Genomic DNA, 26,396 nt, shown 5'->3' on the forward strand with positions numbered 1-26,396 from the left:
TAAAGATGAGCATGGACGCCATCCGCGACTTCCTGCAACACAAGGTGCGCCTTGCGGGGGAGGCGCTACGCGATCTCCTGCTGATCAAGGACCGCCAGTGCAGCTGGGAAATAGTAGTACCTGAAGTCAGACTCTTAGAGTTGCATGACAACCCTGCTAAGAGTCAAGATGGCTTTAATTTCCTGAAGCATGCGGGGAGCCTGGCGGCTCTCGTGGTAGGCCACCAGTGGCTGCTAAATCATGTCCTCTCTACCACCTCCCTCCGCTTAATGTTCTTAGATGTCCAGCAGCTCCGGGGGAAGGTACACTAGCAGCCTATGGCAGCTATTAAATACATTAAGAAGGTGGACCAGTTCCTGGAATATCTGCTCCTAGTCTGCTATATAAAAGCTGGCCAGCCAAGCCAGGGCACTGATCTGCTAAGCTTGCGGCATAGCAATAGCATACATGGCCGCCATTGCAATATCTTCCTAGAGAATGGCCTGGTAGGATTAGTAACCATGTATTACAAGGGCTGTCATATCCTTGGGTCTACCAAGATTAATTATTGGTATCTGCCCCACGAGGTGAGCAAGCATATTGTCTACTAACTATGGCTTGTTCTCCCCTTCCAGGAATCACTAGAGCTGATGGCGCTGGGGCAGACAAGGGCCCCGTCCAGGTTCCTCTGGGCTAAGGGGGAGGATAGCTGGGAGTCTGGCCGGTTGCGTGTTATGTTAGCACGGGAGGCAGAGGCCCATCTTGGCACGAAGATAAATATTAGCCTCTACCAGCATGCAGCTACTGCTATCTCCAGGGTCTATCTTTTGTGTGATGGGTTTAAACGCGATTATGGTGTGAACGACTCTTATATTGAGCAACAGGGTGGTCATACGTCCTGGACTGCCGGGACTGTTTACGCACGCGGGCTACAGGAAGCCCCGGGGCATGTAGAAGGCCGACGGATCCAATACCAGGCGATTAGCCGCAAGTGGCATGGCTTCCTGGGCTTTAAGACGTACCTGGGCCCACGCAAGCGGCGAGCAGGTGGGGAATGGGATGTACTAGAAAGGGAGATGGCTACCAAGCGGCCTTGTATTACTATAGATATTAGTACTGACTAACTAAGTCATGGGTTAGGATACCCAGCCAGGGCCTGCTAGAGAAGATATTATCCTCTCCCCTCTATATCTAACCTTATCTATCTATCTATCTATCTATATATATAATGAGTATTATAATTATCTAGTATTTAGATTATTATCTGGTTAGGCCTACTTAGTAGTAACCTTCTCTATATCTCTGCACATGACACAAAATCGCTGACACTTTTACCTTTTTCATGGACTTTGACTTCTTGGCATGATGTGGGGTAATTTGCAAGGGCAGAGAACCTTGAAGCACAAGCACGATCAGCGCCACACTTTCGATTTATGTATCTCTGATTGATCCACAGTCTAACACAGCACTTCAGCGCATCAGTGCCACGTATGGACATCTACCCCACTTCATGGAATACTTTGAAACTGACTTGAAGCCTTGAACTTCAGATGGCCAACGATCAAGCCTTCGGATGTTAGTTCGATGAGGAGGCATGTGAAACTCTACGTGAGAGGTCTGAACTTCCGACGCCCTCGTCAGGCTTTTCCTTCGCAAACCCTCTTTCTTAAGGCTCGAGCACGCTGATCCAGGAAATATGGTGGCTTTGAAGGGAATGCTTCAGGCCGTTGTACTTTTGTCAGGTAAACTGTTTATCAACAAGGTAAGCAAGTGCTATGACCTTGTAGAGGAGGGTTCCCCCGCTTCGCAGACTGAGTTGAAATTGGCCAAGTGCATGCAAGTATGTGTTGTCCAAAGGCGATTTAATTGAGCGCAGCAAACCTATGAATTATGCTAAAATAAATATTTTTCATGAATAAATTTTTCAGTCCCAACCCCCTCCTCTCAAGAACCCATGACGCATCCAAAGCAACAATGGCTTCTCTTTGGGTCGCAGACATTCCTCGCCCAGATTTGACAAATTTCGAGAAAAGAGGGCCTTCCATCACAGAGGTCGAGCGTTTGTCTTCTTAAAATTGGATTGAATCCTCCACCCCACACGATCGCTGTCCCCGGTTGCCCTCCGCTTTGGTGTCCACCTAATACCCCCAAGAAGGTGCCCAAAGACTCCGGGCTTGTTTATATCGCTCAAAAAGCGGTTCGTCATCCTGAAAGTCTGCTAGAGCCACTTTTTCGCTCGTTGTATCTTGAAAATCCTTCATACAACATCCAGACAGTTGACCTAATAACCGATCGAAACAATGTTCGCAAACTCCTGTCATTCGTTAATCCAAGTCTCTCTAAAAATGGACTTGAACCTTTCACTATCGATGTTGAGGTCACGAAGAATACAGCAATTTTTTGTCGGGCAGAAACCGAAACTTACACGGTCATTGGACCACATGAGTTCAGAGGCTATGGGCACGAGTTTGAGAAAGCATTCACCACTATTCAGGTTCCCCAGAGCACCGGACATCATAGAGTCATCTCCTACAAGTTCGGCGATTTGAAATCTGTCGTGCGCTACGAAACTGACGGATATCTGGGCGAACATTCAGGAGTTCAGACTCAAACTGTGGATTCGGATCATGGGAATTTACTGAACAAGATGGAAACCCTGTCTCTTGCGCGATCCACAAGTCACTCTCGTCGTGCCCCCGACTCCAAACTAGTCATTAAAGAAGAAGGCAAACAGGCGCCGATTCAGTCAACTCTTGAAATCAAAACACGGGCATCTCGTAATCCTATTCGCATCCACGAAGTCCTTCTGCAGCTGTGGGTATCGCAAACACCCAATCTTGTCCGTGCCTACCACAATGGCGGCTTATTTAGACCGCCAGAAGTCGAAGATGTCACTCGTGAGATAACCCCGTAAGATCATGGCAATGATCTTACGGGGTTGGCTATGCTGATTAAGGAAATCACCAGAGTGGTTAGAGACAATGGTGGGAATGCGGTTGTCAAACATGATGGTAGAAGCGACAGCCTCGAGGTTCGGACGAGAGATGGAAAGAGGATGTTACCGGTTGATCTTTATTGGAAACTCGGTGATAAAGTGGAATCGATCAAAACGATCGGATCAGATCCGCGAAAAACGACACTTAAAATCGGTCCGAGCCCCAGTGCCAAAGGAATCAAAGAAAGGACAATAGAATGATATCTCCTACATACCATTGCAGACATACCTAGATTCTGTGTCCCTGCCCCTGTGAATATAATCGAGTTTGCTGGTGATGTTCCGGATGACGGGAATACGGGCGAGTCGGTTGGTATTGCCATTGCGTGGGCCGAAGTGCTCCTGTCTTTGACATCGATACTAGTGGGTGAAATCACTGCACTTGACTTGGCTCGAACGGACGCCTTGACGCTGGGGGTGAACGCGAGCTTGTCCCCAGATGCACCAGATATCGGCCTAACCGAGGGCTTGTCGGTGAGAATTCTGCGGGTTATATTCGACTGCCGCGAGATATGTGTTCATCTATGAACCAAGCCACTTGATTAGCCACCGTCGAATATTGGATGGCTTCTCCTTAGCCACCGCAAGTAACAGCCGGTTGACTCCAGAAGATACCGGCTGCCCGGAACTATCATGCTGCGATGTACGGAGGCCAATCTTGACGCCGACTTAGATATAAAGAAGCCGAGATGTTACGGTGAACTAATAATTGCTTTATTAATGTCATACCTACCAAGTATGGTATCAACAATTGCATCCTCACTTTCAGCCCCCTGGCTAAGCCCACCTACTCCAGAACAATCATGGGTCGCTCTCAGCAGCAGCAACAGCAGCAGCAGCAGCAGCAGCAAGTGCGATCTACCGTCAGGCGTATCCGACTGACCGGGGCTTCCCGACCGCCATTGAAAGTGTCTGGGCGACTGCATCGGGTCCGACAATTCCAGCGATACCCTCAGTCCGAAACGGGGTGGCGTTCCGATCAGCAATCCCAGAAAATCGACAAAAAACCTCAGAATCATGTGGAGACCCAAATGGAGGAGCAGATACGCGAAAGCTGGCTTCAAAGACTACGACCGAGCGCACGAGCGGCTAGCAGACACAGATAACTAGGCTGCGCACGTGTCCGCCTGCCTCCTTCAAGGCTTTCATTTGAAGGTCAATACACAGTGAAACTGCCAGCTGACGGTTGCGAAGCCTAGGCCAGCGAAATTATGTGCGTAAGCTCAACTTCAAGTGTTGGGACCGTCTACAGGACACATATCGTCAAAGTTAAATCTCAACATATCAAAGTGCATAGGGCTTTAAATCACCCGCAGCCACCCAATATTCTATTAGCTTCTGATAACACAGTACTGTACATCTCCTATGATTGTTTCCGATTTGGCAGTGTACGAATGTAAGCAGGCTTTATGTAGAGCAGGAAGTGAAGCTGGGCTATCATCGTGGTCAGGAGCGTCACCCACTCACTGCAGTCTGGCCGCTGGCCTATAAATCTAATACCCAGTGATAATGTTTGACCGCTTTAATTTTATGGTTTTTCTTTTTCTTTCTTCTTTTTTGAGGGTACTGAAAAAGGCTCACACTGCTGCCCTGTAGGAGAAGCGGCTTATACTCGTTTGCAATCGGTGGAATACATATTGACAGTTTCACCTTATCTTTTTCATAACCTGTTCCTTATTATCTCCACATTTCTACAGCCTTCAAATGGCTTCCAATGCAAATGCTCGAGGCCATCATATGCCACTGTCTCAAACGGCTCGTCTTGAGGCGTTTCGCTCTATACTGAAGGTTGTAACGTCCGACTCCACCCGGCAACGAGATGATTTTCGGTTTTCCGAACCTATCCATGACGACAACGCCAGAGAAGTTCGCGATTACTGGGATTCTCCAGACAAGGAAGGCAACCAGTGGAGGCATGGAAAAGTTGCCGAAGGTTCGGATCGTGGTTCGGATCGTGGTTCGGATCGTATAGAGGTCAATAGTCTAGACGTCAGCAGTCTTCTGGAAGAGTATGTATGATGCCGTAGAACCCGCGATCGATGAGAATGAAGTTAAGGATTTGATAGGCTCAAAAAAGAGGATCGAGTAAGTCACAAGCTTATCTCCTTGTCGTGGGCTTTGGGACGTCAGGGATTTGACGATCGATTACAGAACCTTGAAATCCAGTATGGAGGAACAGGAGCGGTGGAATAAAGAGGTAAATCAGGCTGTAGATCGGCTCTATTCTTGGAGTAGCCAACAGGAACAACTGTGGGGAGGAAAGTGGCCCGTTTGAAAGCAGCAACCGACTGAGGGTTGAGCCGGAGTGTGAAAATGCTGCGGCATACTCCATGGAAGTGATTTTTAATTTAGGATTAGACTCGCTGCGTTCCATTAATAACCTGTCTGTTCTCCAATGTCCGACACACGGGCTCTTGTTTCCCGTCTAGTTGAGGTAAGAGAAGGAGGTGAGTGACCAATGGAGATAGCACCCATAGAGTAGGCGTCATTGGAAAATTTACATAGTGCACTGCAAGCCTCAGACCAATACCGGACCATAAAGTGGTATACATGATAGACTCTAGTAGGTACCCAAAAGACCCTAGTTCTTGAAATCCTAGATTCCGCTTGTTCCACTGGCACTTGAGACATAATTTGGCTCCAAGTTGATGTGCAGCCGTTGGTGATGACTATCGAAAAACTTCAAAAGTCAGTAGGCCCAATAGATTCAGAAAGCTTGGGTTCTAGAAAAAAGGTTTCGTTAGTCAAACACTTTGTCCCTTGACAGTTCCAGGTGCCGATTGACCACTGGCACATTGATATGCCCAAGCCGCAAAGCAATATATCTGATCCTTACCTTACTTTTCGGCTGCGTCCTCGTGCGGCAGCACTAGATGCGCACATCATGGATTAGGGCCGGCTAACCTTTTTCTGATATCTCCCAATGTCTTTGAGTTACCTGACTTCAGTGCATAGTCCACCGCGCTCTCTTCCCTAACGTTTTCAAAGGTGAGGCTGATATCTTTTCTATTCAGCAAGGCCATGGATACTTCGTCATGCGCACTATCCGGCATGGATTTCAAGATACTGGTATATGGCCATTTAATCCAGAGATTGTTCTACGCAATATACCTGAGTTTGCGCATCCAGAGAACCCCCCTAGCTCGGGTGACGATAGCAATGATTCAATGGGTAGTACACCGAAAACTGCAGCAAGATTTCATTCTCTTGGCGAGAGACTTCGTGCTATACAAGAGCTTCAAGAAAGGCCACGAGCGCAGCTAGAGGCAGTCCTTCGTGGTGGTAAGCAATTTGCTGCATACGTGGAGACTATGGAGGTGGAACTAAAGCGCTTTACACAAGGTGCTAGAGATCGCGCAGACCGAATATCTCTATCTAAGCGCCATTTACGCAAAGGAGGCATTGTTTCTAGTAATGAGGTTGCTAATATGAAGCGGATTGAGTTAAAAATTGACGAGGAGAAAGAAAATAAGAGGTGGAGGATGAGATATCGTGGTGTAATGGTAGCTCTTATGGACGACCTTATTAGGCGAGAATTAGCTGTAATCAGGCAGCGACAATCTCGGCAGGTAGCAGAGGAATAGAGCTTTCATTCTTATCTATTTATAATACATTTGCTTCAAAATTGGTTGAGATGTTGGTCTTTGAATAGCTTCAACCTGAAAAATTGACCGGATGGCTGGCAGGGTCGCGCTAAGGCGCGACCACCGAAGGTTACCGTAGGGGTCGGTTACGAGGCTAATCCCTTCCACTCGTGTACAGCGTTCTTCGATAAATACTAACGCCTTGCCCACCTTGGCCCACCTCGAGGAAGTGTCTCCCGGCCCGGGCACGATTGCAACGGAACAGGCGAGGATCTCTCGATTCCGCAGAGGAGCCGGGTCGGGTATACCCACAACAAACATGTGTTCCAGGTCGGATAGCATGCGTTCAGTGAACAAAGGTTGCATGAGACCTGTGTAGGTGAAACCTTTCAAGGAGTAACAAGGTCCTGTCTTGATTTAGGAAATATACCTGAGCCATACAGTCATTTCTATACTCAATCAAGTCGGCAAACCCAAAGACACCACATTTTGTTGAATGGGTATATTTCTTGATCTCTATTGCCTTGACGAGGTGCCAGTCTCCCGGGAGGTTGTCGTGTGACACTTCCCTCCCGGTTCCCCCAGTCAATAAAACCGGATGTGGGGGTTTGGCCAAGCCATGGGGATATCCTTGTCGCTGGTCTTCTGCGAGCACTACCGCACCGTTTGGGGAGAAGCAACCGGCGTTCGGGCCGGTGGCCGTCGCAGCGTCATCGCACTTGACCGGTTGGTCGAAACTCACTGTCCGGTTTCCAGGACAGAATCCTCTTCACCGAGGCTTTCATCGACTGTACTTAAAGAGGGGTATGTTGGCAGGCAAAGTACACCAAGCTGAAGAACGCCTGCGACAAACATGGTCGTGGTACGCAACGTGGTCACACCCGCGCTCTGCGCTTTGTTTATGGCAGGCACCTACGCATCGGAACTCTGCGTGAAAACGTCAACTGGCCAGGTTCGTGGCGCTTACGTCGACTCGGAACGCAGTGTTAGAGGATTCCTTGGGATCCCATACGCGGAAGCTCCTGTTGGAGACCTGCGATGGGCGCCACCAAAAGCCAGGAAGTCATCGCGAGTTGACGCGACTTCTTTTGGCCCGAGTTGCCCTCAAGACAGAAACATTGCCCCCAACATCTCGGAAGACTGTCTGAGTCTCAACATATGGACTCCTTCGTCAAAAAGTCTCTCTCGGCCAGCAGCTGTCATGCTGTACATCCACGGAGGCGGTTACACGATGGGCGCCGGTTCCGAAGACAACGTGGACGCCTTGAACATTGTCCGCGATCACGAAGATGTGATTGTCGTGACGATCAAGTAAGACCCCTTTCGATGGGCCGGCTATACCCACTTGCACTAATTTCCAGCTACCGCCTCGGTGTGTTTGGGTTCCCCAACGCGCCGGGTATACCAGATGGTAAACAGAATGTCGGCCTACTGGACCAGGTAAGTATTATTCACGGCGGAAATCCTGCGAGACGTTTTCTAAGTCGTGCGAAGCGGCTTGCTGTTCAATGGGTATCGAAAAACATTCGCCGATTCGGAGGAGATCCCCAGAGGATCATGCTATTCGGAGAGTCTGCAGGGGCTGCATCCGTTGATTTGTATACATACGCCGTGAGTTCGCACTGCGGAACATCAGCCTTAGTGGAGACACGACAGCTGACATTTGCGAAATAGTACCACGATGAGCCTCTGGTCCATGCGGCTGTCTTGCAATCCGGTACAACTAATTTACTCCTCGCGAATGCCTCGAGTCACCAGTCCTGGGGTAGCCTAGCGAAGAGTGTCAACTGCGATCCAGCAGATTTGGTCTGCATGCGCAGAGTCTCGGTTGATGGGATCCTCGCCGGGCTGGGCAGCAAGGCTTCTGCTTTTGTGCCAGTCGTGGACGAAACGGTCGTCTTCTCAAACTACACCGAGCGCGCAGCCCAGGGCATGATGGCGAAAATCGTGAGCAGCTTTCCCAATCATGCAGCAGTGTTGTGAGTCTGCTAACCGGTTGAATCACCAGCCAATGCTTATCGGCAGCAACTCGGATGAGTTCCCAGGGGTTCCAGTGATAACTCACACTGTCTTCACCTGTCCAGCAAAGCAAGCGGCAGAGTATGATTTCCATCTCCCTGACCAAACGGGGTTGTTACTGACGAGGCTGCGCAAGGTATCGTGTTGAGAACGACCTACCGGTTTGGGTGTATATGTACCACGGCAACTGGACAGGAATTGGAGCCGTCCACGCAAGTAAGTCATGCATTGTATCGGTCCATCGAACGCCCGGCTAACCGCCGAAAGGCGACGTGCCGATGATCTTTGGTACATACAGCTCCCCGGCTCAAGGGCAGGCCGAGGCTAGCAATTACATGCAGAGTAAGCCTATCCCCGTACTCCATTGGCGATAGCTACCCTGTGCTGATCGTTGCAGATGCCTGGGTTTCCTTTGCGCAGAACCCCCATTCTCTGGAAAAGAAGTATCACTGGCCACTCTACAAAGATGGCAAGATGATTGATCTGGCACCGGACAACAGGCCGCTTCCCGACTTCACGTCTACGTACTGGACTGACCTTGTATGTGGCGGGATGCCGATTTCGGGCTCATCCATGGCGCTTGAAGCACTGTCAGGGTGACGGAACATGGTCAATGGTGATTTTGAGTACCTCTTGTGGCTTATATCATGTCTATTATATCCTACTCCACATTGTCTACAGCAAATATGAAGCAAGAGCTGTGGCGGCCGGCTGAAGCCTGAAACTTGGTTGTCTCACGAGCGTTGTGCAGCTAGAATAGGCTCTCTTCGAGTTAACTCCATCATAGTGTGGGTGCTCGGTAGGACCATTTCTATGCCGATATACTTCAAGGGCGTCTCAGTCCCTTCAGGGTGCGCATTGAATATGTGGTTGCATCTGAAGTATGCGTATGTTCGTCTGAAGGCCCATGGCATGCCCTCGAGTTGTTCATCTGTTCTTATAACCAAGCTCGTCTACATAACAGCCTATCCTACACCCAAAAGCAACCAATTTTCTAGAGACGGTTAACCGATATCGCTTGCCTGATTGACATAAGGTAACATTGTAGATGAGTAGGGAATGCCAATGTAAGCGGCAAAAATTTTGCTAAAGTTTGAGCTCCCAGTAATCCGAATGGTTTCATAGCCATGCTTGGAGCTCCATGCCGTTGCGAATTAACAATGTAGCGCATGCTGCTTGTCAGGGGTGATCTTATCTCGTATCTTAATGGACACAAGACGAGGCTCCGAGACACGTGAGCCAGAGGACCACTTCTCACGAGGCGATATTTGTCATGAGATGACTCTCAGCCGGAAAGGACGAGCAACGGCGCTGTGCCTCTGGCATTCTACATTCGCCCGCATTCTGACACGTTCAAATGCCGGATGGAAGCTTAATGACAAGCCTCCTGCCCGGCCCTTCCAGTATGGCAGCGTCACCGGCGACACTCGAGCCAGATTCTTGTGTGTGTCGGCTAGCACACCTGCCTAGGATCGTGCTGGCCACGACCATTTGACCCAGCCTGAAAATGAACTAATGGGGCGTCCGGCCGGCCAGGCCGGTAGAGCGGGCTCCGCCAACTCGCAACGTGCTCCACAGCTCCACAACTAGTGTCCAGATGACACTCTCCTCGAGGTTAACGAGACTGCCTCATCCGGACACTCGGTCCATCCCTCATGGATATTGCCAGGCAGACAGAACTATCTGTGATGCTGTCATGTGACTATCGATGAACGCCTGAGGTGACTGTGATCCACCCACGTAATCAACGCTGTCTCGCATCCCGGGAGTGTTTAGTTGCTCATCACTGTGTTCCTTTTCGCCACTGTTCCCAGCGCTCCAACCAAAACGGAGCTCGTAGGCCGTTGAATTCCAGGGGGGTCAAACCTCGACCATCTAGGCACGACCACCACGGCCAACGATGTCGTGATATGGTTCGTGCATGCCGGCTATTCTGATCTTCGCCTGCGGTACCGGGGATCCGGAATATGGGCGCTGGGATCGGGCCAATGCTGGCAATCGAGCTGAGCCGTGTACTCCTGGGCCAGATCGCAGTACAATGAGTCGAGTACCCCACGTCCGGATCCATTGGTAACCCTTCTTTCCCGCTCGGACGGACCGGAGATGGCTGCACAGGCCTCCCAGCCCCAGGCCCTCCGGCAGTGTCCAAATACATGGTGGCGCATGCCCGGCTGGACAATGTTCTACCGAGGATCGCGAGATCGGACTCGGTACGTCAGAAACCATTTCCAATCTTTCGAGGTTTCGCCGGAGTCTCAATTCCCCGCCTTCCCCTCTCCTCCTCCTCCTCTTCGGCCGGCCGGGCCGTGAACCCCAGGCTTGGCATGCGTCCGGCCCGGAGCAGACCTCGTTCGAGACTTCAACTTGACTTCTCTGGATACAAATGTCTCCCCTTTCTCATATCAAATTCTCCGCTTGGTATTTTCCCCCAGATCTTGTCGCATACGATCACGACAAGATGACCTCTGCAGCCCCCGAGTCCAAGCACGACGTGGCGACGGTGGAGGCCGACAACCTGAAGACCCATGTCGAGGACATTGGCTACCTGGTCAACCAGGAGCTGCACGAAGAGACGGTGCGGCAGGCGTTTACGCGCTATCCCAAGCGCACCTTCTGGATCATCTACGCGGTTTGGGTTCTGGTCATCAGTGGGTTCGACAGCACTGCCAGCTCCGCCGTCATCGGCATCCCCCGCTTCCGCATGGACTACGGTTTCGAGTACGGGGGCAACTACGTCCTTCCGGCCCAGTGGCAGGCCGCCTTTTCCGGTGGCCCCGCCGCTGGTGGTATCCTTTCCGCCGTTGGCGCCTCGTTGCTCTCTGACCGTATCGGCCGTAAATACATATATCTCATCGGCTTGATCTTTATCTTCGTTGGCATCACCCTCGAAACCGTCAGCAATGGCTCGTGTGCCGTCTTCTTTGGCGGCAAGTTCCTGGCCGGAATGGCCACCGGATGCTTCGTCACCACCAGCATGACCTATGTGGCCGAATTTTCTCCGGTCGCCATCCGAGGCATCGTCTCTGCCGCTGCTCCCATTTCAGGCAGCGCAAGCCAGCTCGTCGTCGCCCTCATTCAGAATGGCTATGGGGATCTGCCAAACTCCTGGGCCTACAAGTCGCTCTTCATGTCCCAATACGCCGTCACCTTCACGGCCCTGATCTTCTGGCCGTTTTTGCCCGAGTATGTTCCCCTTGCTTCTTTCATGCCCGCTTGACCGTAGCTAACTCTGCCGGCCCTTTAGATCCGCATGGTATCTTGTCCGCCGCGGCAAGGAGGACCAGGCGGCCACGACGTTTCGGAGCTTCGGCCTACCGGAGACGGAGATTGAAAAGGCCATTGCCAATATCAAATTGACCGAGGAGAGAAACAAGGCCGAAACGGAAGGAGTCAGCTACGCGGAGTGCTTCCGCAAATCCAACCTCCGCCGCACGATCCTGGCCATTGGGCCCTTTACGATTCAGGCATTCTGTGGTATCCTATTTATTGTCGGCTACATGGTCTACTACATCCAGCTCGCCGGGTACAGCACTGCGATGAGCTACCGACTCAACATCACCGCCCAGGTCATCGCCTGCACGGGCAACTTTTGCTCTTGGTTTCTGATTGACCGTGTTGGTCGCCGTAACCTCATGCTTTGTGGCCTGGGACTCCTGTGTATCCTGCTCTGGATCACCGGCGGGCTCGCAGTGGCCGCCACCCCTGGCTCTATCAAAGGCACGGTCGCCCTGATTCTTCTCTTTTCGGGCATCTACAATGCCACCATCGGTGCTGCTTCGTACACGATGCTCGCCGAGATTGCCACTCCGCGTCTGAGGAGTAAGACGGTCTCGATTGCGGTTGTTTCGCAAAGCTCGTGGGATGTAAGTTTCCCTTTTCCTTTCCCACCCGGTGCAACAGCATTGGCTGATTGGATCCTCTTAGATCATGTGGGCTTTCGTCATGCCGTATATCTTCAATCCCGACAAGGGCAATCTCCAGGCAAAGACAACCTTTATCTTTGGCGGGTTCGCCATCATCTGCTGGACTTATCTGTACATCTTCCATCCTGAAACCAAGGGCCGCAGCTACCAGGAGCTGGATGAGATGTTCACCAAGCGCGTCTCCGCAAAGCAGTTTCGCAACTATGTTACCGAGACTGAGCAGAGGGGCGCGGACGCGAAGCGACAAGCGGATGAGTCGAACCAGAGTGTTTAGGCCGGGCCTCCTTGCTGCATGGACAAATCTGTTCACGCGGGCTGCCATCTAGTGCTGATTGTAAGACAAAGTAGTGGGTGCGGGGTTGAGACTGACAAAGGTCGATATTAGTAAATCTTGTGCTGGGTAGTTATCAATCATAAAGGTTATGCTTTATGAATTCAGCGACCGATGTTTCTTCTTTTCTTAACCCATTGCGTAGTATATAGAGTCGACATTTGGACTAGAAAGCCATAAGCCATAACAAGGCTACGCGAAACGTCCTCTTCGATATGCATCAAGTCAAACAAGTCAAGTCACTTAGTAACGACGTAGAAGCTCTCTGTACAATAGAACAGAAACAAATCCATGGAGAATGATGAAGCGCAGCTAAAGGGCAGATTATGGTATCTTGCTGTGAAAACCTGAAGACAGGCTACTGCTCCATTCCTCGACTACTTTGCTCTCACTGTCCATTAAAACGGTTCGTTTAGATTATAGCAAGTTTGCATGCTGCGCCAGAAACCTGAACCCCTCCTTAATAACTCTAAACGCCGGATCATCTTGATGCACCTTTTCATCAAACGCGTGGTCCGCGTCGTCCACGAGCCTCAATACTGTCTCCACCTCGCACTGCCGCAACGCATAATACAATTTCTCCGTCAGTTGGAATGGAATCAGCTTGTCTGCCGTGCCGTGAATGAAGAAGACAGGCGGGAATCCTGGCTTGAAATATGTCGATGGGTCCAACCGAGTGTAGTCGCCCGGACGGATGATGTGCTGCAACAGGGTTCCGTTGGCGAGGGCGGAGGCGAGCCATGCAATGCGAGGCCGTCTGAAATCAGGACCAGTTCCCTGACCCGGAAGGTCTGATTGCGCGAGAATGGAGGTTGACGGTGGTGGCACCTCCAGCCATATCTGGTCCAGGAGTTCCTTGGGAAAGTTCAACCTTGGCATTTTCGCATTGGGTCGATGCCAGACATCGTCGGTCAGATATTTAGCCCCGTAAAAGTCCAAAATGGCGAGGGGGGGTTGGGGGTTTTGGGCCTGGTGCGAAGGGTTATACGCGGGCGATATGGTTCTCCTGGAGGTTGGGTCTTACCATCATGAGAGCGAGATAGCCTCCAGCCGAGTGGCCCAATGCGACTATCCGACCCGGGTCGGCTGCGACTCCCAGTTCTCTCTCCAGCAAGCCCGGCAGCCTCGATTGGCACCAGATGTAGCAGTCATTGCAATCTGCCAGGGGGCCGTCGGCGAGGGAGATGGTCGGGCACAGCCGGTAGTTGGCCGAAACGACGACAAAGCCCAGAGCGACCAGCTCCTCTACCTGGTTGACCGGAACCCACTCCTTGCCCCCGGCTGTAAACCCCCCGCCATGGATCACGAGAGCTAGGCCGGATTAGACGAGCACCACATGACTGTCCGGGTGGGCTTGGGCTGCTTACCGATCGGGGCCGGGGAGGCAGGGCTGCTTCTCTGGGGGCAGTAGTAGATATCAGCCTCGAGGCTTTGGCCCGGTTCGACCGTCTTGTAGGTGTATGTTGTCTTGTCCATCATGGCCGAGGCACACGTCCCGTATCAACGAGGCAGTCACCATATCATTTATGGACCAGACATTGGCTTCGTCCGGGCCGGACGCACCCCTCGCACGGGCCGGACACTGCGTGGCATGGGCAGCATTTGTGGCCCTCTCCCCGCTCGTTCTTTGGCCCCTGAAGAGCACACCATCCGATTATGGCGCATCTCGTCGAGCTTCAGAACGTGCGCTTTGAGCACCACCGCGCAGGGTCGGCGCTGGGCATTGGGAGTTGCTCCCCGCGCATATCCTGGCATTACACCGCGCTCAGCCCCGACTGTCGCGACTGGGTGCAAACGGCGTATGAGATCGAAATCACCCTCGGCGGTCGCAAGCGCGTGTACTATGTCAAGAGCTCAGACTCGGTCTTGGTCCCCTGGCCAGCCGAGCCTCTTTTGTCTCGCGAACTCGCGCTCGTCCGCATCAGGGGGTACGACCGCAACTCGACGCCCACCGCCTGGTCGACAACCGCGACCGTCGAGGCTGGCCTACTTCAGCCCTCCGACTGGAGCTGCGAGTTCATCACCAGCAACGAACCCGCGGATCCGGACACGCCTCGTCCGCCCTTGCTCTTCCGGCACGAGTTTGTTCTCTCGTCCGCCTCTGCCGCGTCCTTTGCGCGCGCGAGGGTTTACGCGACTGCACACGGGCTATACGAGCTGTCAATCAACACGACTCGCGTTGGAGACCTGCTCCTTGCGCCCGGCTGGACCGAGTATGATGTGCGACACGAGTATCAGACCTACGATGTATCCTCGCTCCTCCAGCCCGGTTCCAACACCATTGTCATCGAAGCCGCCGAAGGCTGGTTCTCCGGTCGCATTGGATACACCGGGGGTGAACGAAACATCTGGGGCACAGAACTCGCGGTCCTCGCCATGCTGATCGTGGATTACACAGACGGCGACAGCAAAGTATTGGTCAAGACCGGCAGCGAGTGGTCCTGGAGCAAGAGCGCCACAACCAGTGCGGAAATCTACGACGGCGAGCATTTTGACGCGCAATATGATCCGGTTCATCATGGCCTCTGGAAGCCTGTCTCGACACTGGCTCTCGATCACCCCGGCGTTCTCGCGGCACCTCTGGGGCCACCGATCCGCGCGACCGAGGAGATGGCAGTGCGTGAGATCATTACAAGTCCGACTGGAAAGACGATTCTGGATTTTGGGCAGAACCTCGTTGGGTATGTCCGTGTTTCTGTACCAGGCGACTCTTTGCTCGAAGGCAAATCCATCACGATCAGCCACGCCGAAGTCCTCGACCAGGGCGAGATTGCAACCAGGCCTCTTCGCTTTGCCAAAGCCACCGATAAGCTGACATTGTCTGGGGAACCGCTGGAATGGAACCCCAAGTTCACCTTCCACGGGTTCCGGTATGCACAGGTCGACGGGCTAGACGACTGGTCTTCTATCACATTCACGGCGATTGTGATTCACTCCGACATGGCGCGCACGGGCTGGTTCAAATGTTCGAACCCTCTGATCAACCAGCTGCACTCGAATATTGTCTGGTCGATGCGTGGTAACTTTGTCGGTCTCCCCACCGACTGTCCTCAGCGGGATGAGCGACTCGGGTACACGGGCGATCTGCAGGTCTTTGCCCGGACAGGAAACTTCCTCTACGATACCTGTGGAGTGCTGAGCACCTGGCTGCAAGGGGTGGCAGCGGACCAGGCCCGAGACGGAAAGGGGGTTCCCCCCATGTTCTCGCCCAATGTGCACCGCAAGAAGCCCAACTTCCGAGCTGCGGTCTGGGGAGACTGTGCCGTCATTGCCCCCTGGGAGCTGTATCAATCCTTTGCCGACGCAGACCTCCTTCGCACTCAGTATCAGAGCATGACCGATTGGGTGGACAAGGGGATCAAACGGGATGAGCGCGGCCTGTGGGATCCTAAGTGCACCTTCCAGCTGGGCGACTGGCTGGATCCTTACGCACCACCAAAGGAGCCCGCGAAGACGGCCACCGATCCCCAGCTCGTGGCTGATGCATACCTGGTTCACGTCACGGACTTGATGGCTCTGATATCCCAGGACCTTGGCAATCTCGATGCCGCAGAGCGCTATCGGCAACAGGCCTCGAGTCTCCGCAAAGCATTTCAGGAAGAGTACGTGACCCCTAACGGGCGCATGGCTTCCGACTCCCAAACAGCATTTGCCCTTGCCATTCACTTTGACCTCCTACCATCAGCGAGAGCACACGAGGTTGCGGGCAACCGGCTTGCCTACCGGATCCGGTACCATGATCGATTCAAGATTGGGACCGGATTCGCCGGCACCCCCATCATCGGTCACGCCCTTACCCGGTGCGGCAAGTCGCAGCTCTTCTACCGGATGTTGATGCACAAGAAGAATCCGAGTTGGCTCTATCCGGTGATGATGGGAGCTACGACCATCTGGGAACGTTGGGATAGCATGCTGCCAGACAAAAGTATCAACGAGGGCGAAATGACCAGCTTCAACCATTACGCGCTGGGGGCAGTGGGTGACTGGCTGCATAGGACTGTGGGTGGGCTTTACGCGCTTGAACCGGGCTGGAAGCGGTTTGCTGTGAGCCCAGTGCCCGGCGGGGGCTTGGATTTTGCCGAGATTCAGCATGAGAGTCCATACGGCCGCATCGAGTTCGATTGGAAGATCGCCGCGGACGGTCGACATCTCAAAGCAACGCTGCTGGTGCCGCCAAACACGGTTGCAGAGGTGCACCTGCCAGGACAGCTGGTGCACAAAGTTGGATCCGGACGGTATGAGTATGCGGTGGTCATGGAGCCCTGTGACTGGCCTCCGTTGCCCATCTATCCCCCGTATATGCCCCATGACGATGATGAGCCATGAGATATATATACCGTGGCGATATAGATGCACTGAGCTTGTCTCCTCGTTCATATATAGAAATGCATCAAAATATTTATATATAGTATCGTCCATACTAGGTCTCATTCTACTTCAAAGTCTAAGAGAATCTCGTCTATGGAGCCAGCCAATAGAATCGGTTGTCAAAGATTTCATATCGTAGAGGCCTGGCACTCTATTCTTCCTACTATTGCACAGTAATTCGACACGACAAGGGCTTCAGCAGGTCACAAGTGGACCTGATCGGGCCGGACACCAGCTACCGGGCCGGACTGCTGGAATTGGAAGGAATAAATGCACACGCACGGCCTCCAAGTGGCATGGTGTGGACGAGTCTTACCACAATGACCATCGACAAGCTGAGCCTAGCGCAGGCAGCCAGCCTGCTAGCGGGCAAAGACCTCTGGCACACACAGGCAATCCCCAGCCACAACATTCCCTCCCTGCGTGTGCGTATTCCCAGTCCGTCTCTACCCCAGCTAATCATCTCGAAACACAGCTCTCGGACGGGCCCAATGGAGTAAGAGGGTAGATAAGCCCCCCCATCCTGCCAATACAGCCCAGTACTAACCTCCCAGCTCCCGGACGTTCAATGGTAGCAAGACGGGCTGTTTCCCCTGTGCCTCAGCCCTGGCCGCGTCCTGGGATGTCGATCTCTTGCGTGAGATTGGCAGTGAGATGGGCCGGCAGGCCAAAGCCAAAGGAGTTCAGTCAGTGCATTATCCATCATTTCCCTCAATCTCACCTGACTGACCCCACCATCAAGCCTCGTACTAGCACCGACTGTCAATATCCATCGCTCTCCGCTTGGTGGGCGCAACTTCGAGGCCTTCTCCGAGGATCCTTTCCTGTCGGGCTACCTGGCCTCGAGCCTCGTATCTGGACTTCAGGAGCAAGGAGTCGGGGCCACTGTCAAGCATTTTGTATGTAATGATGTCGAAACCGATCGTACAAAGGTGGATGTGATTGTGCAGGAGAGGTAAGTCTTGGGTTCTGACAGTCAACGTTGCTCTTCTGGCTGATCAATGCCCAGAGCGCTGCGAGAAATTTATCTGAAGCCGTTCGAGATTGTCGTCCGCAAGGCCAAACCGTGGGCTGTCATGGCCTCGTACAACAAAGTCAACGGGCTGCACGTCAGCGAAAGCAAGGACCTCCTCGACCGGGTACTCCGCAAAGAATGGGGCTTCGATGGTGTAATCATGTAAGACACCTTTTGCAAACGATGAGCGATCCTAATGGAATCAAGGTCGGATTGGTGGGGTTCGTACTCGACCTCGGAATCTCTAAATGCATCGCTCGACATTGAGATGCCTGGCGCACCCATCTGGAGGGGAGCGGATCGCATCACGCGGGCTGTAGGATGCGGCAAGGTCAGTGAAGATACGGTACGCGCAAGCGCAAAGCGTGTCCTTGACCTGGTCAACAAGGCCATTGTGTCCGGCACCCCAGAAAATGCTCATCAAGAGGAAGCCGATTCACCCGCCTACAGGGAGCTGAACAGAAGGGCAGCGGCCTCTTCCGTGGTGCTGCTCAAGAACGAGAAGAGTATCCTACCCCTCCAGTTGGATATCCGACCCAGGATTGCCGTCATCGGACCGAATGCCATCAAAAATGTGTCCAGTGGCGGCGGGTCTGCGAGTGTGAATGCATATCACTATGTCTCTGCTCTCGACGGGATCAAGGCCAGGGTCGCGGACAAGGCTTCAGTATCCTTTGCTCATGGATGCTACTCGGATGAAATGCTTCCTTTGATGAAGACCGTCACTGCAACAGGGATTGAGGGACTGGACATCAAGTTATTCCCCCATCCCTTTGACTTTGATGTGCAACCACACCCCCCTCCCTCGGCTACGGTTATCAGTGAGAACTCGAGAATGTTCTTCTTTGACTGCCTCCCTCCGGTTGCGCTGCCAATCACTTGGGCTCTGTTGGACGGCATCTTTGAGCCCGAGGTGAGTGGCCACTATGACTTTGGCGTCGCAACGACAGGTCGAGCAAAGCTGTTTGTTGACGACCAGATGGTGGTGGACAACTGGACTGAGCAAGAGGCGTCGCGCGCCTTCTTTGGTGAGAAAGAACATCCCCACACATTTGAAGATGTACTGACGACACAGGAATGGGAACCCCAGAAATAAAAGGGCGGATTGCAATGACCGCCGGTCGGCGGTATAAAGTGTCTATCCAGTATTCGTGCATCAGCGCGTTGCCCGATCGCCAGCCAGGGCACCTTGGAGGAGGAATTCTGCGTATTGGTGCTCGGCCGGCCGTCGAAAAGGCAGAGCTTCTCGCAGAAGCGGTGCAGATGGCTTCAACCGCGGACGTAGTCATCCTTTGTCTTGGGACAGACTCGGAGAGAGAGACCGAAGGCTTCGACCGGAAAACAATGAGGTTCGTCCCACCGTGCATTTTCCTGACTGCGATGCTAACCTTGCAGTTTGCCTGAGGAACAAGATGAGCTGGCTAATGCTGTCCTTAACGCGTCGGATCGAGTGGTTGTCGTCAACCTTTCCGGAAGTCCAGTTGCCATGCCATGGGCATCAAAGGCAACAACCATCGTCCAGGCCTGGTTTCTCGGAAGCGAACTGGGCAATGGTCTCGCGGACGTCCTGCTGGGTAATGTCAACCCTAGCGGAAAGCTGCCGGTCTCTTTTCCAGTCACGCTGGAGCAGAACCCTTCGTTTGGCAACTTTCCCGGCGAGAATGCAGTCATTCGATACGAGGAGGGTCTCCTCGTTGGGTACCGGCATTATACCACACAGGGAGTGCCCACTCTTTTCCCCTTTGGTCATGGGCTCTCGTACACCACGTTCGAGTACAGCGATCTGACCGTCTCCAGTCAGAAGTTCACGCCTCAGGGAAGCAGCATCGCATTCACCGTCACGAACTCTGGTGCCTTGCCAGGGGATGCCGTGGTGCAGCTATATATCTCACCCCTGTCGTCTACGGTGGCCCGCCCTGTGCGCGAGCTGAAGGCATTCTTGAAGCTCTCTAGTCTTCTACCCGGCGAAGCACGGTCTAGCAAGCTGTCACTTTCCCCTGAGCATCTTGCCTACTGGGATGACATCCACCACTCATGGGTGATTGAGAGCGGCCGCTACAGACTCTCCCTCGGCCATTCTAGCGTGATTATGGCCATTGAGACGGAAATCATGGTAGAGGAGCGAGCCGAGTGGCGTGGCAGCAGCCTTGATATTCTTTCCGATATTAGGCCGAAATACTAGGTACTTGTGTATTGGGGCTCATGAAGAAATAAGAAATTACCCGCATACTGTTTACTCTGGCACATAAAGTATCCAAAGCCGACGCCAAATTCACCATCGCCCGTAACACCAACAACAGAAAAGACTAGGCCGCCGGCGACGCAACCTTGACGCCAGCGTCAAAGGTACCCAAGTAGTGCTGATAGAGGGCGACTGGCAGGTGGTTTATTGCACCACTTTGGTCTAGTGCGGCAATGGCCGTGCCAGTTGGAAATCAGCGTTTCGCGCGTTTGATCATTCTGTTCAGGACTCTCTGGGCAGGCATCGAGTAAGCTAATCTCACCGTGGTACAACAGGATTCGTCCGGAACTGCTACAGTCAGCGGGACCCCGAGCGCAGAGCTGGATCGACATACAGGTGGTAAACTGAAAGAAGATTGATGTAGACTTGGGCAAAGGAGTGGTTGCAGCCTACACTGCCAAATATGTGGCTGATGACGGTCTTGGTTTCCATTTCCCAGAGAGCCAGGTCGGACTTGAGACAGTCGATCCTCAGGTTCAGCCAGTGGCCCCAGCTGACGGTGTCGCCCTCGAGCGGAATCTGCTCATAGCCGTACGTGAGCGAAATGACTCGAGCAAGCAGGGCGGAAACTTGACGGTTCATGTGGAACAGCTGCGCCAGGGCTTTGGTAATTGATGGGTCATAGACCGTCGAAGACTCGAGATCCTCCATGATGCTGTAGCTCAATGTCACTGGAACCACCTTTATTGGGTCGCGGAGACTGAGTGCGACAACGCAGTCCCGCAGACATATTGAAGTCCAAAGCCGCTTGCGGGCTTTGACCTCTGTCGTCTCCTTGCCCACTTCCAGGCCTGGGCGGTGCGCCTGGATTGTCATGGCACTTTGAATGGCGGCGGAGAGCCACTGGCTGCCGGCGCGGCAGTCGCGGGGTGGATCGTAGTAGGAGAGTAAGACAGCACCCTGCGCCTTTGGGAGATGCCGGTGCTCTGTGTTGAGGTCAAACAAAAGCTGCATGGCGGTCACCAGGGGAGAACACGCGTGTTGTGGAGGATCGCTACCTTTGCGCGACGGTAGAATGTTTCTTGTGCGTGCACAATGTCGTTGTAGCCCGCGTCCTGAAGTGTGAGAGAATTAACAAACTAGGGGAAGCATCAGTCAAGGGATACGGTACAGTGACGGCTGGCTGCGATGGATTCCTCACGCTGCAACTCCGGAAGAACAGGGCCTGGAGAAAAAACAGACTGATTGTCTCTGAGCGTCGCTCCCGACCGGAGAAGCTGAAATAGTAGATCTGCCAAAAGGCTATCTCTCCTACGAGAGGAAGGATGGGATGGACGTGAGCAAAATATGCGTTGATGAGGAGATCCATGATGCGACGAACGGGAACATGCAAGCACCCTTTCATTTCGAGAAACATGACATCTTCCGGCGGGAGGCTGCAAAGGTCTGGCCGCTCGATAAAGGAAAATGCCGAGACGAGAATGTCGGAGCCGAAGACCAGCCCGGGATGCCGTCTATCCGACGCCCGGCGATTGTCGACACTGTCGTCATCTCGAGGACCGCTGCTTGGGAGATCTTGGACAATCGGTTTACGAGATCTCGACTCCGGTTAGGAGTGGTGGGGATGCTGTTGCCCGGGAACGAAACCCACCGTGATGTCCTTTGCTTGAGGCGCAGATTGCAGGAGCGACGGTCGTGGCGACAGTTTGTGCAGTGGCTGCCGTTGATCAGGTAGTCGCACCGCACCTTGCGGTCATGACACGATTTGCAGGCTGCTGCAGCCCTGACTCGACTGCTTGCCGGCCGGACCATAATGTTGTGGATGTAGTTTTGACAGAAAACAAGATTCGCAGGGCCCCGGTGCCAGTTATGGTTCGAATCTGACCGGGCCGGGCTGAGAATGCAAAGCTGGTGCACAAGTGCCGACTGTGCGAGCCGTTCAAACCACCCGGGCCGAACTGGACTGTTGTTGCCCCAGGGGTTGCCCCAGAAAGGTGGGATCTCCGGTGGCTGTTGGCTCATCAGTTCCAGAATCAATCTATTCGTATTCCGTACTAGCTACTGCCTGCTGGATCTAGCATCTACCCTACCGAGGCTTGCTACAAATTACTCTCCACCGAAATTCAGCCGGTCCTCCCCACAGTCTCCCCATCACTGCTCGAACCCCTCGGCACACACGTAGCTCGCATCGTCATCCGGGTCGCCCTCGCCATCGTACTGCGCAACGAGCGGGTACAGACAGTGCTTCCTCTTGCCTCCAGATGGGAGAGTGCCATGCAACTCGGAAGGTGGCTGATCCTCTTCGACCCATTTGATCAGGGCCTCAAAGGCATCCCTGGGGAATGCCCCAATACCACCAAAGCAGTGGGCGATTCCTGGAGCAAGGAACAGTCTATAGAACTCATTGACACGCGCATTGCCGCCCATGACGCGCTCGACCCTCTGTCGATAGTCGATCGTATTGGCCGGAGGAATCGCCCCATCCGCCAGTCCATGCCAGGTCAACAGCTTGCCGCCTCTGTCACGAAACGCGCCCAGATCAAGATTGTTGGTGCCAATCATGCCGTCGTACTCGCGATACGAGATGGTGAGGAAATCCACCAGCTGCTCGAGCTCCGTATATGCGTTGATGTCGTAGGAGGAGTCTTTGTTGACCAGGATCGACACCCAGTCATCCCAAAGAGTCCTCGGAGATGTCGGGGAATCGGGGGGCACAACGAAGGTATAGTTCATTCCCCACTCGGAAGGGTAAAAGAGCGGGGTGCCTCGAGGTGATTTTGGGCCCTCCATGATGAGTGCGACAACCGCGGCATCCTCGGCAACAACCGTCTCCTGGCCCGATCCACACGGTATCTGGTGACCAACAATGGATCGAGGGTCGAACTGGCACCCGCCAGTGTTGGCGATGACGCCGTCGACAACACCGTCAAGGTCGTCACACGCCTGGACTGCTGCTTGCACAAAGGCATTAAGGACGCACTGGGAGACAGTATGGTTCAGTCTCCTCATGGTGAACTCGGCCCAGCCGAGGTTGATCAGAAGGCCGGGGTAGTTGAGGGCAGGGGCGTTGGCAAGAATGCCGTCGAAATCGCCAGGATACTGCTGGGCCATCATGTACCCCTGCCGCCCACCGGTAGAGCATCCATTCCAGTACGAGTACTTGGGCTTCCTCCCGTAGAAGCTGCGGGTGACAGCCTTGGCCACCACGGCCAGCTCATGCAGGGCGCGCGATGAGAAATCAGTGAAGCGGCCAAGATCAATGGTGCCTGGCTCCAGGATCATCTCCTCGGTCAGGGAACCGCTTGAGTCCAACAGGTTGCTTCCATCGGTTGTCCCAACAGCAAAGCCTTGCTGGGTAGGAATACCAAAGTCAAACACGGTTCCGCCTGATCCAGTAGAATAGCCCCCTCCTCCACTCGCCACGAAACGTTGATTCCAGTTCTTAAGAGGAAGCCAGAGCCGGAACCCAACCGTATCGCCGACCCCCGGATGGGTGAGCGTGAGATTAACAGCACAGACATTGAGGTCGGATATGGCGCTGAGCTTGCCTGCGCCTGTATCAAAAGACACCCCACTGACGTTGTAGAGGGCGCTCGAGGAAAAAGTGACAATTTGGGCACCGGGCACGTCTGGTGGGTCAAGGTGGCCACATTTGACTGCTCCATGGGCCAGTCCAACCGAAGCGAGTAATGCACTGCAGGAGATAAGAAACCTCATTATCACAAGTGTGCAGAAGGCGTAGCTTGAAAAGTCTCGAGCAAGTAGAATAGTTCGAGAAGAAAAAAAAACCTACCAAGTGGCGCGATTTAGCTGTCGGCTGCTCTGCCTGCATCTCCCCAGGATTTCCCCACAGTCTTCAGCAGCGTCACCCAGTTCATTTCCCTCCAGGCAGTATCCGACTCTTTCCCCGCATGCTGCACGCGATCCGATGAGTTGCCTCGGGAAATGAACCGGCCGTGTTGTCCGGGCCGGAATCTGTCACCCTCGGATCGACCTTGTTGTCTTGTACCCAGCAAGCCGAGGAATCGACATTCTCCTCACGACAAAATATCTGCCGGTAGCCCTTGCCATGCGTCTTGTTTCACTCTTGTATTTCTGGGTCTCGTGGGTCCTTGCGGCCATCGCACAAGATTTGCCAGGTAGACCCCTGGTTGATCTGGGCTACTCCAAGTACCAGGGAGTGCGCCTCGCAGCAGGAGTGGACCAGTTCCTGGGTATGCGGTTTGCTGCCCCTTCACTTGGAGATTTTCGATTCAGAGCTCCCCGAGACGCAATACGTCACAGGGCTGTTCAGGATGCATCCAAGGTAAGGGAATCGCTTACCAGGACGGGGAGGGCTGATTTGCTGACCATTTGGTAGTTTGGCCCGGTCTGCATCGGTGCCGATCAGAATATAACAGTCTCCCAGGCGGAAGACTGTCTGTTCATCAACGTCTTTGCCCCGTCCGGCTCCAAGAAGACATCCAGGCTGCCTGTCTGGGTGTACATCCAAGGAGGTGGTTACACGAGTAATGCGAATGCGAAATACAATGGGGCCGGTGTCGTCCAGGAGTCTGACGGAAACATCATTCTCGTCAACTTCAATTACCGAGTTGGGGCGCTGGGTTTCTTACAGTATCGGGCGATGCCCTTCGAAAAGACGGCGACCATAACGTGGGCCTTTTGGATCAGCGCAAGTCATTGCCGTGGGTGCAGAGGCACATCCACAAGGTATTTCTCTCATTGTCTTCCCGCTGTCCACATCTGGCGAGGAATAGTTTGGCGGAGACCCGGACTATGTCGTGATTCACGGAGCCTCGGCCGGGGCTAGTTCGGTGGCCTTGTACCTTGCTGCCTATGTGGTTCGCGACGACGGTCTTTTTGTCGGGGCAATTTGCCCAGGCTCCATACGCGGGCCCGCAGAGAACTCTTGGTGAGTCGAATGTGTACTTGGACCGGCTATTGAACCGGGTGGGATGCTATACCATATCCTGCTTGCGTTCCCCCGATTCATCAGCGATAGAGGCGTCAGTCTTTGCTCCAACGGCCTCACCGGCTGCCGCAATATCTATCGCAAGTTTGGTCTGGGTACCGGTGATTGATGGGACCCTGGTCCAGCGCCTGCTGTATACAGCATTCGAAGATGGACGGTTTATCCGGGTGCCATTGATGGTTAGGGAGTCACCGACGAGGGATCTGCATTTACTTGCACCGCAGCCTCTCGGGATGAGGTGACGGAGTTTACAAAAAGCATCTTTCCAAACTTGCGGCTTACCGACCTGCAGGCAATCAATGAAGCGTATCCACAGCTTCCCCAGTGCCAATGCACGCAGCCTACTTTCCCACCGCGCCTGCCATTCTCACGGACATCGCCTTTGCCTGCCCAGACTTCACATTACTCGCAACGCACCCCGACGAGACTTGACAGACACCTGGGACTATCGCTACAACGTCCAAGGTCCAACGTCGCTTGCTTTGGGGTACGGGGTTCCGCATACGGTGGAAACGAGTGCCATCTTCGGGCTCGACTATGGTGGTGGAATCGGCTTTTCCAGCTTAGTGGACGCCAATGCCCCCATCATTCCTATTATGATGAACTTTACTAGCTTTGTGCGCGGGTTGAATCCGAACACGCTAAAACATGCGACTGCACCAGTCTGGCAGCCGTGGGAAGCTGCTCACCAAAGGCTGAAGATACAGACCAACGACACAGTCATGGAGGGCGTTCCAAGGGACCAGCAGGCTCGCTGCGCCATTTCCAAGAAGCTAGCCCCCATCACGAAGCAGTGACAGGCCGTCGTGCTTGGGAAAACACCCCAGCGCTGCGCACCGCTCCTGGCCTTTTACTTGCAAGTACATTGCCCTACTTCCTGTTTGGTTATTCGACAACGATCAGAGCATAGAGGTTAGAGAGAGCAGGAACAAAGGGGTAGATACTCTCTCCAATGAGTTGGTGACATTGCAACTGTCTCTGGCCTTTCCCCGCAATTCCTGATCTATAGCTTCAGGTTACATAGTTCA

General features: G+C 53.5%; 9 protein-coding genes across 9 annotated transcripts; 7 read left to right on the forward strand and 2 right to left on the reverse strand.

Moving 5' to 3' along the window:
• Positions 1-1,675: 1,675 nt before the first annotated feature.
• Positions 1,676-3,230, forward strand: BJX68DRAFT_259135 (uncharacterized protein; the record flags this gene model as incomplete). The annotated part of the gene is made up of 4 exons (XM_071043642.1): positions 1,676-1,741; positions 2,030-2,889; positions 2,947-3,073; positions 3,198-3,230. The coding sequence occupies 4 exons, from the start codon at positions 1,676-1,678 to the stop codon at positions 3,228-3,230; spliced, it is 1,086 nt and encodes a 361-aa protein (XP_070893123.1).
• A 1,297-nt stretch (positions 3,231-4,527) lies between these two features.
• On the forward strand, positions 4,528-5,308 carry BJX68DRAFT_279726 (uncharacterized protein). Its single transcript, XM_071048786.1, has 2 exons — positions 4,528-4,983; positions 5,126-5,308. The coding sequence occupies exons 1-2, from the start codon at positions 4,679-4,681 to the stop codon at positions 5,247-5,249; spliced, it is 429 nt and encodes a 142-aa protein (XP_070893124.1). The 5' UTR covers positions 4,528-4,678; the 3' UTR covers positions 5,250-5,308.
• A 2,103-nt stretch (positions 5,309-7,411) lies between these two features.
• Positions 7,412-9,177, forward strand: BJX68DRAFT_272477 (Alpha/Beta hydrolase protein; the record flags this gene model as incomplete). Its single annotated transcript, XM_071047214.1, has 8 exons — positions 7,412-7,869; positions 7,920-7,998; positions 8,053-8,169; positions 8,233-8,505; positions 8,567-8,658; positions 8,714-8,793; positions 8,845-8,919; positions 8,975-9,177. 8 exons carry the CDS (start codon positions 7,412-7,414, stop codon positions 9,175-9,177), a joined length of 1,377 nt encoding a protein of 458 aa, XP_070893125.1.
• Positions 9,178-11,035: 1,858 nt separating this feature from the next.
• BJX68DRAFT_259137 (general substrate transporter) lies at positions 11,036-12,774 on the forward strand (the record flags this gene model as incomplete). Its single annotated transcript, XM_071043643.1, has 3 exons — positions 11,036-11,760; positions 11,822-12,440; positions 12,502-12,774. The coding sequence occupies 3 exons, from the start codon at positions 11,036-11,038 to the stop codon at positions 12,772-12,774; spliced, it is 1,617 nt and encodes a 538-aa protein (XP_070893126.1).
• A 474-nt stretch (positions 12,775-13,248) lies between these two features.
• On the reverse strand, positions 13,249-14,307 carry BJX68DRAFT_259138 (Alpha/Beta hydrolase protein; the record flags this gene model as incomplete). The annotated part of the gene is made up of 3 exons (XM_071043644.1): positions 13,249-13,800; positions 13,856-14,142; positions 14,199-14,307. The coding sequence occupies 3 exons, from the start codon at positions 14,305-14,307 to the stop codon at positions 13,249-13,251; spliced, it is 948 nt and encodes a 315-aa protein (XP_070893127.1).
• Positions 14,308-14,487: 180 nt separating this feature from the next.
• BJX68DRAFT_259139 (bacterial alpha-L-rhamnosidase-domain-containing protein) lies at positions 14,488-17,157 on the forward strand (the record flags this gene model as incomplete). Its single annotated transcript, XM_071043645.1, has 1 exon — positions 14,488-17,157. One exon carries the CDS (start codon positions 14,488-14,490, stop codon positions 17,155-17,157), a length of 2,670 nt encoding a protein of 889 aa, XP_070893128.1.
• A 362-nt stretch (positions 17,158-17,519) lies between these two features.
• Positions 17,520-20,707, forward strand: BJX68DRAFT_279732 (beta-glucosidase H; the record flags this gene model as incomplete). The annotated part of the gene is made up of 10 exons (XM_071048787.1): positions 17,520-17,624; positions 17,675-17,703; positions 17,754-17,885; positions 17,942-18,154; positions 18,209-18,376; positions 18,422-19,242; positions 19,290-19,563; positions 19,610-20,327; positions 20,525-20,568; positions 20,683-20,707. The coding sequence occupies 10 exons, from the start codon at positions 17,520-17,522 to the stop codon at positions 20,705-20,707; spliced, it is 2,529 nt and encodes an 842-aa protein (XP_070893129.1).
• A 1,840-nt stretch (positions 20,708-22,547) lies between these two features.
• Positions 22,548-24,113, reverse strand: BJX68DRAFT_259141 (Tannase/feruloyl esterase; the record flags this gene model as incomplete). The annotated part of the gene is made up of 1 exon (XM_071043646.1): positions 22,548-24,113. One exon carries the CDS (start codon positions 24,111-24,113, stop codon positions 22,548-22,550), a length of 1,566 nt encoding a protein of 521 aa, XP_070893130.1.
• A 352-nt stretch (positions 24,114-24,465) lies between these two features.
• BJX68DRAFT_259142 (Alpha/Beta hydrolase protein) lies at positions 24,466-26,165 on the forward strand (the record flags this gene model as incomplete). The annotated part of the gene is made up of 8 exons (XM_071043647.1): positions 24,466-24,702; positions 24,757-25,000; positions 25,036-25,106; positions 25,154-25,258; positions 25,299-25,402; positions 25,454-25,547; positions 25,661-25,692; positions 25,763-26,165. The coding sequence occupies 8 exons, from the start codon at positions 24,466-24,468 to the stop codon at positions 26,163-26,165; spliced, it is 1,290 nt and encodes a 429-aa protein (XP_070893131.1).
• Positions 26,166-26,396: the final 231 nt, after the last annotated feature.

This window comes from Aspergillus pseudodeflectus (assembly GCF_044049435.1).
Source record: "Aspergillus pseudodeflectus strain CBS 756.74 chromosome Unknown BJX68scaffold_82, whole genome shotgun sequence".
In the NCBI taxonomy this organism is placed as follows: domain Eukaryota; kingdom Fungi; phylum Ascomycota; class Eurotiomycetes; order Eurotiales; family Aspergillaceae; genus Aspergillus; species Aspergillus pseudodeflectus.